The 18,093-nt window shown below is 39.3% G+C and overlaps 1 protein-coding gene across 1 annotated transcript; it reads right to left on the bottom strand.

The window, feature by feature from the left end:
• Positions 1 to 9,210: 9,210 nt before the first annotated feature.
• On the bottom strand, positions 9,211 to 10,743 carry LOC110710212 (F-box/FBD/LRR-repeat protein At5g53840-like). Its single transcript, XM_021888484.1, has one exon. It carries the CDS (start codon positions 10,741 to 10,743, stop codon positions 9,211 to 9,213), a length of 1,533 nt encoding a protein of 510 aa, XP_021744176.1.
• Positions 10,744 to 18,093: the final 7,350 nt, after the last annotated feature.

Below are 18,093 nucleotides of genomic sequence, written 5' to 3' on the forward strand. Positions count from 1 at the left end.
CTTCAGGACGCTTGCTTACTTATTCACCTCCAACTTCTCCATGAACATCCCTGCGAAGAAGACGACACTTGATTTAGGAACAATTCAACAAGGCGAGAAGGAGGGGCTTCGTTCTTACATCAGGCGGTTTAACCTGATGAGAATACAGATTCAAGGGTTACCGGATGAAGTAGCCTATACTGACTTATTCAGAGGTCTCAAAGACGGGTCGACCTTCAAATTTGATTTGGTCCGAAAGAGGGTGGCGACTCTTCAAGAGGCCTTGATTGAAGCGGAAGCCTATATACAGGCGACTGATCTTTGTAGTACGATAAAACAGTCGGATGGGAAAAGGTCCGACAAAAGAGAGGGACGACAGAAACAGTCGTCAAACAAAGACGAGAAGAGAAAAGAGGTCTGGGCGGCTGATTCCTCTAAACAGCCGGCCCAGAAAAAGAAAAAAGAATTCAAACCATACTCCCCAAAGTATGCGTTTAACAAGGATAGCCAATTTATCCTAAAGGAAATCAAGGGACGAATCTCAATTGAGAAGCCGGTCCCCATGAAGGGTTCTGCAAACAACCGGAACCAAGAAAAATTATGTGCTTATCATGAAGATGTTGGTCATCACACCAATGATTGCATCAGTCTCATGCGGTATCTGGACCGCCTGGCTGAGCAAGGTGATCTTGACATTTATGTCAAGAAATCTACGGGGAACACTTCCTCAAAAAAGTAGTCGGCCAAAAAGAATCAACAGGCCGACAGCTCCGATACAGATGATGCAGTCGTCTACACCATTGCAGGCGGCTTCTCAGGAGGCGGCCCCACTATTAGGGGCAACAAAGACAACATCAGACGGTTAGATGTAAATTCCGTTCACCAAGAACGACCCTCCAAATATTCGTTTCCTGAGATTGTCATCACTGAAGAAGATCTAGGAGGGGTAAGAGGGCCGCATGACGACCCTATCGTCATTGAATGTAAAGTGGCCAACCAGAGAGTTGGCCGAATCCTCATAGATACCGGAAGCTCCTCAGATCTCATCAGTAGCAAATGTCTGTCGAAACTAAAATATCAGACTGATTGCATACATCCGGCATCCCACCCTTTAGTAGGGTTTGGAGGAGGAGTCGTCCACCCACTGGGACGAGTGGATTTACCCATCCGCCTGGGCGAAAAAGGGGAAGGACGACACATGGTAGTCCGGTTCCTGGTAGTAGAAGAACTCTCGGCCTACAACATGATTCTGGGACGACCAACCCTGAATAATTCCAAGGCTGTTATAATCCCATCTCTTATGTTGCTCAAGTTTGAGAGGGATAATGGAACAGTCGGGTCCCTAAGGGGAGATCAGAAGATGGCCCGAGAGTGCTATCTCTCGGATGTCAAGCCCACTGTTATGGCCACTGGGTCATGTGGTGGAAAAACAGACCTTGACAATGTCAAGGAGAGTGCGCCTGTTCAAGAAGCAGGTGGCAAGAAGAGAAAGGCATCCTAGACAGAAGCTCAACCTGGATGGATCCAATCAGGGCATATCTGACAAACGGTACCCTGCCGGATGATCATATTTCTTTTGAATGATGTAAATAGTCAAGGGCTACTTAATAAAAGTTTGCATACTTAATATTCAATTTTGTACTAAGAGGGGCACGCCTACTAACAAACAGTCGGCTACTCTCCATACTTTTTATTCTTACTTAAGAGGGGCAGGGCGCTTATACATTTACAGTCGGCTACTCTCCATTGAGTATTTTACTGAGGGGCATGCCGTCTGTACCTTACAATCGGCTACTCTCCATTGAGTATTTTACTCTCTTCAAAAGGGCATGTCGTCTGTACCTTTACAGTCGGCTACTCTCCATTGAGTATTTTACTCTATCTTCAGAGGGGCATGCCGTCTGTACCTTTACAGTCGGCTACTCTCCATTGAGTATTTTACTCTATCTTCAGAGGGGCATGCCGTCTGTACCTAAACAGGCGGCTACCCTCCTTCTACTTAGCACCTACGTTCACCAAGAACTAACCAAGGCCACAAGCCGAATGATCAGACCAGGCGCCAAGCCAACTGATCCAATCTTCAAACTAATACGACCTGTCCCAACATCATAGCAGGCGTCCGGCGGCATCCCTCCGGATGAAATTCGTCGCAGAGAGCAGCTCCCTTTTGGGTGGAACATTGCTCTATAAACTAATTACACGGCACCTATACGACTGCCCCCAAGGGCAACCACGTAGCCGTTTTTGAGACAAGGATAACTCTATCACTAACCAAACCAGTGGTAGCAGTTGACATCTGAGTCAGATGATCGCCTGTATTACTTGGGATAAATGCAGGGGGTACCTCTTGAGTTAATAGCCAACAAACATTGGCGAATCAAAAGGATCAGCCGGCCTCCACCGCCTGGTACCTTTACTACTCAAGCAGGAGTGACGGCGACTGAGTAACTCCAAAGTTAACTCATAGTCACTCTCTCAAACTTAGTATGGAGCTTAAAAGGTATGAGTCGTCCGCCTGTTTTTAGCAAACAGGGGCTCTCAACCACTACTCCTGCTAGGTTAACAACCTCTTGAGTTAATAGCCAACAAACATTGGCGAATCAAAAGGATCAGCCGGCCTCCGCCGCCTGGTACCTTTATTACTCAAGCAGGAGTGACGGCGACTGAGTAACTCCAAAGTTAACTCATAGTCACTCTCTCAAACTTAGTATGGAGCCTATAAAGGTATGAGTCGTCCGCCTGTTTTTAGCAAACAGGGGCTCTCAACCACTACTCCTGCTAGGTTAACAACCTATGAGTTAAAAGCCAACGAACATTGGCGAATAAAGGGGAACAACCGGTACCAACCGCTTGATACCTCTACTTCTCAGTTACTTGGCGACTAGGTAACAATCATGTTTACTTGGTCAAACCACTTTCCTACTTGGTTAATTTTACAAATGACAGGACCGCCTGCCTAAAGGGGATCCAGTCTTTAAAATGGTTCGAATACCGATTGGATAAATGGCCGACTGATCGTCTAGCCTGGAAACAGACAACCAGTCGTCCAGGGGCATAGGCGGCGTGACTAACTATCTGTACCTATCTGCAACTATCGGCCATGTAAAACAGTCGGTATAGTGTACAATTGGATATCAGAATATTCAATACTTGAACAAATTTGAAGCAAGCAAAACAAAAAAATTCATTAAAAAGAAGCCGGTCATTAAAGACCGGCAAAATATTCAGAGCCCCAGCCCCCTGGCCGGGTAAATACAAAACAAACGGCACGCAGGCCGTGGAAAGAAGACATAAAGCTTAAGAAGGGGGCAGATCTTCAATATTAGCAGCTGCCGCCTGGTCAGCACTTTTCTTGCTGGACTCGGCTTCAGCTGCATCCTTTTTTGATGCATTACCCCCAAGCGGCACAAGCGCCACTACCGGCTCCTCCTCCTCCAACGCTTCCTCCAACGCCTCTTCCTCAGCAGCCGCCAGGATCTCTTGATTATATGTATCAGAACACTGGCGGTACGTTTTTTCCCATGAGGCAAAGTCGGCATTGGGGAAGAGGCGGCCCCAAGTCATGCGCTGGATTTGAGCAGAGTCTTCCATCATCTCCCGGACCAGCTCTTTCTTTTCTTGCTCGGCCTTTTCCGAGAACTCCTGAGTAAGACTCTTCTCCTGGGTCACCAGGCGTTCCTTTACGTTGGCCAAGGATTTCTCCAAGGCTTCGTATGAGGACATCTTGTGGCGAAGAGGTCTCAGCTCGGCCTTGAGGTTGTTGATGGTCGCCTCCAACTCGCCATTCCTCTTCTGGGCCGCCTCTAACTGAGCCCGGATAGCGCAGGCTCCTCTAACTGAGCCCGGATAGCGGCGGTAGCCTGCGCCTGATAATAAAGAATATCAATGGTCAGAACTTCATTTTGGGCAATTTGAAACATTGCCTTATCACAGTCAGAGGCGGCCATAGCTTTTGCAGCCTTTACCTCTTTGTTCTTCCGGTCAAGCGGCTTGCGAAGGCTGTTCACTCGGAGCAGGGCCTAAGTAAAAAGGGGAACAGGCGTCAGTTTCCAAACAAAAAGAAAACAGGCGTCCTGGAATTCAAATACTCAAAAATATGCTAAGTATACCTCAGCAAGGACCCCTGCAATCCCGTCTAGGTCAAGGGTGCCGACACCCCTGACCGCCTCCCTTTCAGCTGGAGGAACGGCCTTGATCATAGACTTGGACACCTCGACCAAGTCAGGCTCCTGAAGGCCGGCTGCATCAAGCATAAACAAACGGATTAGACCTAGTAAAAAAGGGAGCAAGTCTAAAATTTACAAGGACAACTTCATACTTCTAGGCGGCCCAGCTGGAGTTTTAGAAGAAGTGGCCGGCTGTTTCTCAGCCGCCGCATGTTTCCTGGCAGAACCAGGAGAGCTCGCAACAGTCGTCCTCCGGGCCTTGGGGTCCGGCTGTTGGGAAGAAGAAGCTCTTGGAGCGCCCGTCTAAAAAAAAAGAAGAAAAAAGTCAGTATATGCATAAATACAACTCCAAAAAGAGGGTGAAAGGTTCGAAGCCCACCAAGGGTGCCCCCTTGTTGGGGGAGTCGGTTGAAGACTGTTGCATGATGGAGGCCCGCAACATGGCCGCCGCAGTCTTGGAGGCGGTAATTTTGCTCATAGCGTCCGCTGCAAAAACAAATAGCAAAGTTAATAAGTAATAACAAGAAATGCATGGAACAGCAGAGTATTCGACAGGCCGACTACCTCTTGAGCACCGACTGCTGAGGCCACAGGCGGCCAAAAAGTACTCGTCGTAGAGCCATTTGAAGCTCGGGACGCAGTGCAGGGGTACTTGCTCTCGTACCCCTGAAGTAGAGTTCACCTTCGACTCTACTTTAAAGAGTCCTTTATCAAGGATCTCTTTCTTAGCCTTGGGGGGAACAGGCGGCATGCTACGGCCGCCTGCAAGAAGGGGCGGATTTCTGTTCCACCTGTTGAAGCGCTTGTTCAGCTCTGTGTCTGAACTCTCAATGATGAAGAAGGTGCACCGCCAGTCCTTCCATTTGTTTTCTTTACCTCTCGTCATGAGGTAGCCCCTGTGGCTCGTCAATTGATACCAGCCGGTACCGCCTGCCTTAGGGGTCCGGCTAAGGTAGTTCATGTGGGCGAAAGCCTCGAAGCTCGGCTCCACCCCGTGCAGTTCGCACCCGGCCACATAGCCGAGTACGTTGACCCAGGAGTTCGGGGCTAACTGCCATAACCCCAACTCATACCCATCCAAGATCCGCTGAACTGCCGGATGTAATGGGAAGCGCAGCCCAGCCTTGATGGCCGCCTCGTAGCAGCCAAAGCAGGCGCTATCATAACTGGTACCAGCCGGCCAGACGACTGTGTCTTCTGGATCCGGCACAAACACTAAAAAGCCGGGGCCCATTGTGTGGTTTGCGATAAAGCTCTCCACTTTCTCTTGCATGGCCGTGATCCGGCCCCGAGGTACCGTGCAGTAGTAGGGGGTATTTTGCTCTCGGTAAGAGGCGGATGGCTCCGCCCAATCGTCCCCCTTCTTAACTGCGTGAGAAAGCCACGCCTCTTGCAGGCGACTGTTTTTCTTTTCTGTGTCCAGAGAAGCATGGCCAGAAGAGCTAGACTCGGAATCGTCCTCTGACGAGTCCGAAGAGGACGACTCCTCCCCTCTCCCGGAGAGGCCCGCCTCCTCTCCTTTAAAAGGAGCAGGAGAGAATGAAGAATTGTCAACTGTGAAATGGGAAGGGGTCACTTTGATTCCTCCCTCAGAATAGCCGGCTTTCAAGCCGCTTTGTTTCATTTCCACATCTGGCGCCTGGTCCGATGTTTCACTAATCGGCACCCTGTGGGAGGAGCCGTCTGAGTTTGAGATCCTGGCAGTCTTTTTTGTTCTGGCCATCATGTTCTGCATAGACACAGATACAGTCGGACTTTGTATAAAGGGCAAAGATGGGTCCAGAAAAGGGCAGGCGGCACTCCTAGTCCTAGATTCAGCCGTCCCCGGTGACCGGCTGATCACTAACCTAGGTCGTGTCGTATGCTTCCGTGGTGCCATTTAAAAAAAAAAGGATAAAGTAAAAAGAAAATTAAGAGTAAGAGAACCGACGGTTACATGAACGAGTGACGATTGATGAAGTTCTGAAAATCCTTTGCAGTCGGCTTGTCAGAGCAGGCGGTAGGCAGAAAAGGTCCAAAATGTCAGAACAAGTTCAGGGGTCCGAATGTTCTCTCACAAAGTTCTCAAGTGTGAAAATGCCTGAAGTCAACACTCCTTTATATAGGCGAAGTGAGAAGGCGAAGGGTCACTTCCTGAATTCAAAATTTGGGCGGGAGAATCTCTCGGCCTTTCGCCGAGTGACACCTGTAGCAGGCCGTCGCCTGTTACAGTGCGACACCTGTCACAGGTAACACGTGACCAGTCACGTGCCACCTGTGAGGGGCAAATGATTAGGGGATTTTGCTCCCACCAATCAGAATGCGCCACGTGGGCCAATCAGGTCCTGCCAAGTGTCCCCCAGTTGGAACTGTCAGGGCTTGCCACGTGGCACACGCTTATTCGTCCACCTTGGACCTATTATGTCATGACACGTGGCATACTCCATGCCTAATGGAGAAACCGGCCACCCAGGCCCAACTTCCAAGGGAAGCCCAATCAGCCCTAGGTTAACCTAAACCTAGGATTGGCACGTTTCCCAAGGTTATAAATACATCCCTTAATCCTCATTAAGGGACATTACATGATTTGCATGCTAAAAAGCAGATTACATACATTAAACACTCTCACCTAGAGAGACCCAATCACTTTAATTTCCGCATTAATTACTCCTTAATCAAGTACTAACTTGACCGTCGGAGGCGGAGCTCCCACCACCAGGAGTCTCCGTTGTTTTGCAGGTACAGGCGTTCGGTTCCAGTCTCGGAATTGTAACTCTCCCGCAGGACATCAGAAAACCCCGAAACACCTTCCATCACTTTCTCCTTATCCCTCCAATGGAGGAATTGCACCACAAACAGACCATTTTCAATTTTGCGGAATATGACCCCTCTGTTGATCGCCCATGATTGTCTGAGGGTCCTCTGCATAGCCTCAAAGTTATACGCCCTCATAGTAAGGACCTTTCCAATAAGGGAGAGATCAAGATTCACAATGTCATCATCTTCCCTATTGTATTCAAGAATCGCGATATCATCCTCATCTTCCGTAATTCTCAAATTTGCCCATCTATTCGTTATATCCTCTGCCATACTCAACAAGAAATCACCGTTATGTCTTCCCTTCGATCAGGGAGATCAACCTTGAACGAGCAAGAGAAGCCTACTCGCACACCGAAACCCTAGAAACCTAGCTTTCAGAGCGACTGAAAAAAAAGTTTTTTTTCTTCTTTTTTTTTCTATTTTTTTATTTAGGAGAAAAGAGCTTAAAATTGCTATTTTTTTTTTGTAATAGAACATTTATCTTCTATATTATACGAAAAATAATTATTATATTTTATACAATGAAATAAATAATTATATTTCTACAAAAAAATAAAGCCATATCTTAGGAATGAAGAAATCTATTTTTTAGCCATGGATAGTTCTTAGAATTAGAAACAAAATATATTTCAAAAAAAAATCTAATGTCACATTAAATTATAAAAGGGAAGAGAGGTTTTGCTTGATAAATTTTACTTGCTAAATAATTTATTAAAAAAAAATGCCAAACAAACAAAACTAAAGTCAAAAACCAAAACCAGTATGGGTAACTAATAAAAAAAAAATGGTTTTTATAATAAAATATTTTTTTATTTTTTTATATTTACCAAAACTCGCTCCTATTTATTCTCCCTTCACAATATCTTCTTAAACTGTTTTTTTTTTTTTTTTTTTTTTTTTGTAAAAAAAAAATCTGGGTGGTTACATTTTTTTTTTTTTTTAAGGGGAAATCTAGATAGTTAAAAAAAAAAAAAAAAAAAAAAACTACGTGGTTACTTTTTTTTTTTACCTGGGGGAAATCTAGATACTTACTTTAACATAAACTTTATCTTAACCTATATACAATTATAAAAATGGTAAACCCTTTAAACAGAAAAAAACCACCTTTATATGTATGTTATCAATTGCAAAAGTGTAGTCTATACAATTTCGATTTTTTAATTTTATCAATAATTTAGTTGTTTCTTTATAGAATTACTTAAAAAACACAGTTGTTCTCGGAAAATGAGGCATTTAAAATGGGAGAGAGTAGGAGGTAAAAGGTGTCGTGCGCTTCTAAGATTGTCTTAAGTAAAGTGAATAACGATAAATTTTAAGGATAATTTTTTTTTTTGAGTTTTATTTGTGATAAACTTTCAATATCATATCATATAATATAATTAATATATAAAACTAAACTTTTAGACAGGTCATCAGACAGCGACATTGGGCATTCCAATTATTCGCCAAGTGTCGCGCCATGTAGGCGATAATTAATATGATACGTAGGATTTATTTTTAAATATATATTTTTGTAAAATATGATAAAAAAGTTATTTTAGAGTTTTATTTTCAATAAAATTTTGAATAGATTTAGTAGGATGAAAATGTTATTTTAGAGTTTTATTTTAAATAAAACTTTGATTTATAATAAAATACTAATATTATACAAAATGGCGGATCCAAAGAGGTCAAAAGGAAATAAAAAAATCAAAGAGACCTATTATTATATATAACTGTTTTCTTAAGTCTTAACATGCAACCAGATGTTCAGAGAAAATGAAAAGAGATCACAACTTTAGACAATTGTACGTTCTTTTTTTTTTTTTCTTTTTTTTTTTTTTTGACAGAATTTTTTTATATAGATTGTTAAGTGATTATCAATCTATGAAATACCCATAAATGGATAAGTATGATTGTCAAGTGACTATTAACCCATGAGTAGTAAATTCAATAACATATATTTCGCATATTTTAGCTAAAAAACTTTATTTTAAATTTCGATAAACAACTCGAGCATCGTACGGGGCACAAAATTAGTTTCTAATATATATCTTATAATTATAATTATAATATTTTTTACTCAATTAAAATTCATTTTAAAAAGTACATTAAAATAATATTCCTTTCCTTTCAAAAAAAAAAAAAAAAGAAAAAAAATAAAATAAGAGAAAATAAGGCATTTGGTCTATAATCTATCATTCTATTGATGAAATTAATTAATCAAAGGAATAAGGGATATGCACACATACATATCAAAGGAATAAAACTATATGTGTACATCATATTAGAATGGAGCAATTAAATTGGAATCGACTAGTACGTAGTCAGCCATATCTTCTATGTTTGCTTGAATGTTGAATTGTCTTTTGGTTGACCAGAAGTAGCACCAAAAAATGTCAATCAACCATGGCCTACAATTGACATGCTTTCCGATTTTGAAAACATTACTTGATAATGTAATAAACCTACCCAAAAACACAACCTCGCAAGTCAATGAGCTCCTTGGAAGCTTAAACAAGGACCTACAGAACTTCCGCTCTACTCGTTCAGGCAAATTATTAACCAAGCAAACATTTAAGTTTTGCAAAACTTTTGCATTACCTAGAATGTACCTTAGAAACTTGAGCCAACAATATTTCCTACCAAGTCCCGTTATCGTTATCGATATCATCTTGAGCTTACTTATTAGACAACTTGGTACAACATTTGGTGCACACCAATTTGTGTGCTCTTTTTGGCTACGACTTACCATCACCCAAAGATGCTCTAAGCTGGGGAAGCATTGCAGTGAAACCAAAAAATCATTGCAATCATTAAGACTAAACCCACACAAGGTCACTTTAAGACGGACTAAATTAAAAAACATGACGGGCGGATTCACATTCAAGTAAGTGAATATATTCCTTTGCCATTCCATCATCACCACTAGCTCAAGGTTAACAACACTAGACGTTCTTTTGAAAAATTCGGAAAACCGATGAAGCTCCACCTCATGGTCTTCATGTCTCAATTCATACTTCCTCAAGTCGATACACGCTTTGACTAATGCTGTTGGATTAGTGCGAAATCCATAAGGTAAAACGCAACCATGTGTTACAAGGTTTGCCAATTTTGGTGCATCGATAGAAATTATCGAATTGATACCCGGCGTTTGCTTTACATTATAATGGAACAACCCTAATTCCAATGACTTTAAATTCGGGAAAATTATGTTCATCGAGGGCATTGTATTTAGAGACTGCATAAAGAGTACGGAAGACGTGAGAGTTAAATCTTCTAATAATGGAGAACATTTATGTAAAGACCCTAACCAATGAGGTACATAAGTAAGAAATCGTAACGAAAGCTTCTTCAAATTCGGAAGTTGAATATCAACATCTTTATATGCATCATTCGTCCTTGCAAACGGACCAAACAAATCCAAAATCACAAGAGATCGACAATTAAGCAAGCAATCAGGTATCGGAAATAATACATTGCTAATGACTTGTTGCACGTTTCGACGGCAAATTTCACGAATACATGATTCTAATCCATAATCGTCTTCTGCTTCATGCCGGTAGATTCTTCGTGAGACCTCAACTTTGAATATGTCGAGTTTCGGGGAAGTAAGGTGTCGTAGGATGCAACTGAATTTGGGTATTCTAAAAGCGTGGAATTCAATCTGAAGGCGAGTGATGGCAGTCCAGAGGTGGCGCCATCGATGGGATAAGACGGAGGTGGTGACTGCTGAATTGATTGGAAGGCGAGAGAGGATTTCGGTGAGGATATCGTCTGGAAGTGAGCTCAATCGATCTTGCCCTTCGCCCGACTCCATATACTCTATGTGCAATTGCAATCTTACTTTCTCGTTTTTGTTTCTTTGGCTTCTTTGTTATTTTAAAGATTTTCAGTGTTCGAGTTTGTATAAAGTCGATTTATGTTAAGATATTATTGAGATATATTAGCTGTCATAAGATAGAGATGTGTTAAGATTTGATCATAGCTTGGATTCTCTACTTATTTATCTCTATTATTATTGTGCTCTATATATTTGGCCAAGAGCCTCAATACAAAGCAGGTGTTTTCCGCATAATTATTTTACAATTTAGATGATCAAGTGTTTTCAGTGTTCGAGTTTGTATACAGTCGATCGATTTTTGTTAGGGTTTTATTTTTTTTCTTTTATTTATTTAAACCACCAGACATTTGACATGTGTCTTTTAGGCCCAATTCCGTTAGGTGGAAGTAAAATAAATTTTTGGTATTTTTTTTGTGGTGTTATAATAATTTTTTTTTTTTTTTTTTTTTTTGGGTGTATATTCCAATTTGTGAATTATGTTTGCATTATAGTCATTACGAGACTAACTATGTCTATTTTATAATGTGAAAAAATGAACCGATCATATTGTTTATCATTAAAATAAGGGTATTTTGATTTTTACCACCTTCAAATAACCAAATAATTGAATTTACCACCTCCAAAAAAAAAGATTTACTTTACCACCACCAAAATTTCCAAAAAATCGATTTTACCACCAACTACCAGATTCCGTCCATGAATCCGTTAGTAGGGCCCACATTTTTGACGTTTCTTCTTCATCTTCCCCGATCTTCCATGTCAACCAACCAGCAACGAAATCAACTACCTCGGTTGGTCGGAATTTCGTGTGGGTTTCGCGTCTGGGTGGTGGTGGTTTCGAGTCGCGATGGTTTCGCGTCTGGCTGGCGTGGTTTCTGGTGGGTGGTGGTGGTTTTGAGTCGGGGTGGTTTCGCGTCTGGGTGGCGGTTGTTTCTGGTCTGGGTTTGGATGGTGGTGGGGTTGGTCGTAGTTGTTAGGTGGTGGCTAGGGTTTTGAGGTCGGAATTTGGTGGAAAGGGGTAGAAATCGGTGCGGCTGTGGTGTGCGGTGCGGTGGTAGCGATTAGGTGGTGGGTTGGTCGTAGCTATTAGGTGTTGACTAGGGTTTTGAGGTCGGAAATTGGTGGAAAGGGGGTCGAAATTGGCGCGGCTGTGGTGTGCGGTGCGGTGGTAGCGGTTAGGTGGTGGGTTGGTCGTAGCTATTAGGTGTTGACTAGGGTTTTGAGGTCGGAAATTGGTGGAAAGGGGGTCGAAATCGGCGTGGCTGTGGTGTGCGGTGCGGTGGTAGCGGTTAGGTGGTGGGGTTGGTCGTAGCTGTTAGGTGGTGGCTAGGGTTTTGAGGTCGAAATCGGTGTGGTGGCTGTGGGTCCCGACGGTGGCTGGTAGCGGTTAGGTGGTGGGGGCTGGTCGTAGCGGTCAGGTGGTGGGGCTGGTCGTAGTCGGTCCGGTGGTGGGGTCTCGACGGTGGCAGCAGCCACCAATTGATGGATGAGGTTTTTTAATTTTTTTTTTGTTTTTTTTAATTTTTTTTCTAAAGCTTACCCAATAATATGGTGACACGTGTGCAAGGTAGGCCCCACTAACGGATTTTTGGACGGAATCCGTTAGTTGGAGGTGATTGGTGGTAAAACTGATGTTTAATTTTTTTATGAGGTGGTAAAGTAAATCTTTTTTTTTTGGAGGTGGTAAATTCAATTATTTGGTTATTTGAAGGTGGTAAAAATCAAAATACCCTTAAAATAATATGGTATTGTAAGAAGAAGTGATACCTATGATACCTTATACTTCGTATGAAAGATTCAAGACAGACACTACCACAAAATAGGGAATAGAGATTGGCTAAAACAGGGAATAGAGATCGCTTCAGAGGCTCTCTTCTGAGGGGGTGCCCTATAAAGTCTACAGATCGCCTCAACACGCAATCTATATAAAGTACAATATAGATTGCCTATCTAAGATAACAGCTCTCTATTTGATGTATAAAATAGATAAAAAAAAAACAAGGAAAAGAGAACTGTCATCTTAGAATAGGCGCTTTATATCTACATAGATATAGAACTCCTATCTTAGATGACATATCTCTTTTCCTTATTTTATTTTCAAAAAACAATTATTACTATTATTATTATTACTATTATTATTTTAATAATAATAATAATAATAATAATAATAATAATTCAAAAATAATCACCACAATTATAGCCAAGGTTAAAGTAAGAAGTATTAATTTATTGTTATAACTTATAACTTCCAATAAAAAAAAGAAATACATGTCTTAGTAAAACTCATATATGAAAACTAAACAGCGTGTTTTTGGTGCCCCCATGTAACACCCCCAAATCTCCCTCTACAGAATATGTAGAAGAATACGTATAAATACCATAGAGATAGACTTGGGTGTATTACCGCCGCGTAATAACGCAAGGCTTATACTTTAAAACAAAAATACTTTTGCAGCGGAAAATTCTTTATTCTTATTAATAAAACTTTAAATAAACTTGTTCATAATTTTTGACACAAAACAAAGTCAAACTTTTCCTAAGCTAGGTGAAATTCCCGTAGACTCCCGTATGCATCAATTAACCTCCACCTGAAAAGTTCACCTGCTTACCATAAATGGTAAACAGGGCAAAGCCAAAACAAAAGCACGTATTAGCAAATTATGCTAAGTAGATTATGTGTAAGATAAGTAAAATATAATTTCAATCATTTAAGTTTAATTCAAAGAATTCCAATGCCATACTCATGTAAGAGCTTTTCCAATTCAATGCTTTCAAGACAAGTTTAAAACTCAATCGATTACGTTTCAAAACCATTTCCTCACTAAGTGTGTACACCCGTTTACTTTATGAACAAAGGCCAATCTTGAGGAAAGAGTAGGTCATGCAAAGTCCATAGTCTTCTCTTCGCACTTTCAAAGTTCAATCACGAATACACCTTGCAATTAACATAGTTCAATCACGAATACACCTTGCAATTAACATAACCATACGGTTATCACAACATCTTTAGACATAAACCTAAATCTAATGTGCATGGACTATAAAACTCTTTTAAAAATAATACTTTAATATAAAATTATAACTGTGAAATAGGTAATTATATTTTAGAAAACTAACCACGAAGAAAATAAAGGAATAGGATTAAAGGAAATTGAATTTGCGTTGGAAAGGATAGGCAGAACTTGAAGAGGTCATAACTCCTTTGATATAACTCCGAATTGGGTGATTCGTGAGCCTAACCTCAAGGATTTTTTGAGAGGAATAATTTTCTGTGAAATAGAAAAATTCAAAAACGGACCATAGGTTCCCTAAAATTGGCTTCAAAGATATACGGGCAGATTTTCTTTTAGAAAAGAGGAAAAGAAAAATAGGAAAAGTTTGAGGGAAAAGAAGAGTAAAAGAAAAGAAGGGAATTGAGTTTTTGGTGTGAAGAATATGAGAGGTATGAGGGGGTATTTATAGGTGTTTAGGTGATGAGTTTATAGCAATTTAGGGTTTATAATTTATGGAAGTTTTGAAGAATAGAAATTAGGGTTTTAAATATATAGAAGGCTATAATATTTTATTTGATCATGAAATTCTATTTGGTAGGTTTTAAGCTTGGAGTGCAAGTATGACATAGAATCAAATAATTTTAGATTTAAGAATAGAAGTAAGGGAATTTAAAGGATTTTATTTTTAATAAAAAAATTTTGAAAATCTTATAGAAAAATCATGAGTGGCCGAAAATATTGAGCTAAATATTGCTCAATATTTTCGGACCTCTTATGTTAGTTTGGGGATTTTGTAAAATAATTTATTTGACTAAAATTAAAGATTCAATAAGTTTATAAATATTAGAAAGAATAAAATCAATTTTCTTACTAAATAATTAGGGTAGCCGAAAATTTGGTCTATAATAATTAATAAAATTAGATTTTTATTATATAAAATCTAAAATACTATTTGATTAATTTAGGAAATCATTTTATTTCATAAAAATAATTAACTTAGCAAATAATTAAGAAAACAAATCGGATTTTTAGTGTATAAAATCCGAAAATAATACTTCATTAGTGTAGGAATTAATTTTATTTTATGAAGATACTTTACTTAGAGTAAAAATCAGATTTTTAATTGTAACATTCGAAAATGATATTTATTTAGTTTTAGGAAATTAATTTTATTTCATGAAAATAATTAGTTTAGCAAGATATTAAGTAAAATTGGATTTTATTGGAAAAATCCGAAAATTCTATTTACAAAAATCAGATTTTTAAATCCGAAAATACCTCTAATTTTATTAATTAATATAGTTTTGGTTTATTATTTATTTAATCAAAATACTATTTATAAAATGTTTAGTTTATCCATTTAATTAAAATAAATGATTTAGGCGCCAAAATTCAAATATCATTTTGGCTCCAAAACTGAAATACTCTTAAGTTAGAAAATACGAGATTAAATACTCTTTAATTTAGAAAATACCTTTCAAAAAATACGGGGTATTACACCCCAGCCGCATCGTAAGGCCTGACGCCAACTCAGCAAAATAACGGTAGCTGACAAAAATAACGGGATTCTCCAAAACTTTACAAAAAACCGGGCAATCAATTCTTAACAAAAAAAGCGGCTGACGCACGCCACACACTTCCCAATAACCTACAATAATCAGTCGATTTTTCTTAACTTTCTCACACTTCGATTTTGCTCAACTTTTTTCCAGAATTTTTCTCAAATTTCTCACACTTCGATTTTTCTCACAATTCAATTTTTCACTTTGAAATTTTCAGAGATCTTTCACATGGCTGACGAAGAACCAAATTTTCCAGATTCACAAGAATCAATGGAAATTGAAGAGATTGGAGATTCATTAATGAATCTAGAGATTGAAAACAAAATTAGAGAAACCAAAGAACACATATTAGAAAACATCGAATTACAAGATATATATTTAAACTTTCATTTCTGCTATGAATTACCCTTTTCATTTCTGCTATGAATTACCCAATAACCCCTACAAACCATGACAACTAACCCCCTAAGTAATCCCTACACATCTAACCAAGTTACCCCTCTAGCATCCCCCTAAGTAAACCCTTAAGTAACCCCTCCGATAACCCCTTAAGTAACACCTATGGTAACCCCTTAAGTAACCCCTCTGGTAACTTCTCTGGTAACCCCTGTAGTAACCCCTCTAGTAACCCCTTAATTAAGTAACCCATTAAATAACTCCTTTAGTAACCTATGAAGTAACCCCTGAAGTAACTTGTTGTTCCTGTGATCCTGTTAACTGTAATTCAATTAAATATTCTCCATGATAACTGTAATTATGCTAATTTTTCTTGTACATTAACGACGGAAACAAGTGACAACACAGCAGAAAAGACTCAAAGCACATTAACAGAGAAGAAAGCACAAATGATAACATTCAGACACAACAAAGTAAAGCTCACCAAGAAGAAGATTTTGACTATACAGGAAGCCTAATAGGATTTACAGCACAAACTTTGGATGAAATCTGTGAGATATATAAAAAGCATGCATTTGCTATGGGATTTGGAATAAGACTATCAACCACCAGCTAGATGGACTCAAGGAGATAACAAACAAATAAAGGGAAAAGATTTTGTTTGTTCTAAAGAAGTCTTTAGATGCAAACCCAAGGTTCAAAAAATTCCTCCTCCAGCAAATGAAAACTGAAAAAAGTAAAACAAGTTCATATAACCAGGACAGATGCAAAGCATTAATAAGAGCAAAAAAGAACAAGGAAGGCCTATTTGAAATTGAGGAACATGTCATCAATCACAACCATGAGTTAACAAGAAAATCATGGCAACATCTACACAGGTCAGAGAGAAAGATCACTTAAGATAAAGCAAAAGTAATTGATCTTATGATAGAGAGTGGTTTAAAGCCAACCGAAGCTTACAATTTGATGACTAATAAAGCTGGGGTGAAGAATTGCTAGGTCATACTTTGAGAGACCATATAAACTACATCTCAAGAAGAAAAATGAAAGAAATTGAAGGGGGGGGGGGAGGGGGGAGGGGGAGGATGCACAAGACTGTTATAGACAGTCTATGTAAAAGACAAGCAGAAGAAGAAGATTTTTTTCTTCAGATTTAAACTGGGAGGTGATCTAAACACTAACAGGTTAACAACCATCTATTGGAGAGACTCGGAAATGAAGGAGGACTTCCACATCTATGGTGATGTAACCGTTTTTGACACAACATACAGAACTCCCCTGTTGTGGGAGTCAATAATCACTGGAAAAAATATGATGTTTGGGTGTGCATTTATAGCTGATGAGAAGATAGAAACATTTGAGTAGAGTATAATTTCTTGATTGACAGGTTCTGTAAAAATAATCAAACCTTATAAAACATCAATTAGACATCCAATTCGATCAAATGACCAAACCTGTGACCCTGTGTTCATTTTCACTAAAATTATATCCTTTATCAGTTTTATCGCCTTTGTGCTAGATAAATTTGAAAATCTATCACTAAATTTTATCATAAATTAATCCATGATAGATGATGGAAATTCAAAAAAAGAGAGAAAATAAGGCCTTTGGTCTTTAACTAATCACTCAATTGATTAAATTAATTAATCAATAAAAGGAGGGATATGTACACATACATATCAAAGGAATAAAATTATGTGTACATCAAACAAGAAGTTCGCCATACAGTCAAATCATAAAGCACATTTGACATCTGATAACATGTTTCCTCATAGACAACACACTACACACCCTTGTTTGTTGTTACTGACAATACTAAAGGCTCGTTTTCTAGTAGTGAAAATATGTTGATATGTAATCTAGCAACTGGATTCCATCATCATGTAGTATGAATGAAGTCAGTCGCACCTTATATGTTTGCTTGAATATTAAATTGTCTTTTGGTAAATCAGAAGTAGCACGAAAAAATGTCAATCAACCACGGCCTACAATTGACATGCTTTCCGATTTTGAAAGCATTACTTGATAATGTAATAAAGCTACCCGAAAACACAACCTCACAAGTCAATGAGCTCCTTGGAAGCTTAAACAAGGACCTACAGAACTTACTATTCGTTCAGGCAAATGATGAACCAAGCAAACATTTAAGTTTTGCAAAACTGTTGCATTACCTAGAATGTTCCTTAGAAACTCGAGCCAACAGTATATCCTACCAAGTCCCTTTATCTCCAACGATATCGTTTTGAGCTTACTTATTAGACTCCATAAAGTGTTGAGAAGACCTGAGAGTTAAATCTTCTAGTAAAGATCCAAACCAATGAGGCAGATAAGTAAGAGATCGTAACGAAAGCTTCTTCAAATTCGGAAGTTAAATA

This window comes from Chenopodium quinoa, unplaced genomic scaffold, assembly GCF_001683475.1.
Source record: "Chenopodium quinoa cultivar QQ74 unplaced genomic scaffold, ASM168347v1, whole genome shotgun sequence".
In the NCBI taxonomy this organism is placed as follows: Eukaryota; Viridiplantae; Streptophyta; class Magnoliopsida; order Caryophyllales; family Amaranthaceae; genus Chenopodium; species Chenopodium quinoa.

Excerpts from the sequence above, each read along its gene's own strand:
- LOC110710212 (XM_021888484.1), bottom strand. The coding sequence starts at position 10,743 with ATGGAGTCGGGCGAAGGGCAAGATCGATTGAGCTCACTTCCAGACGAT.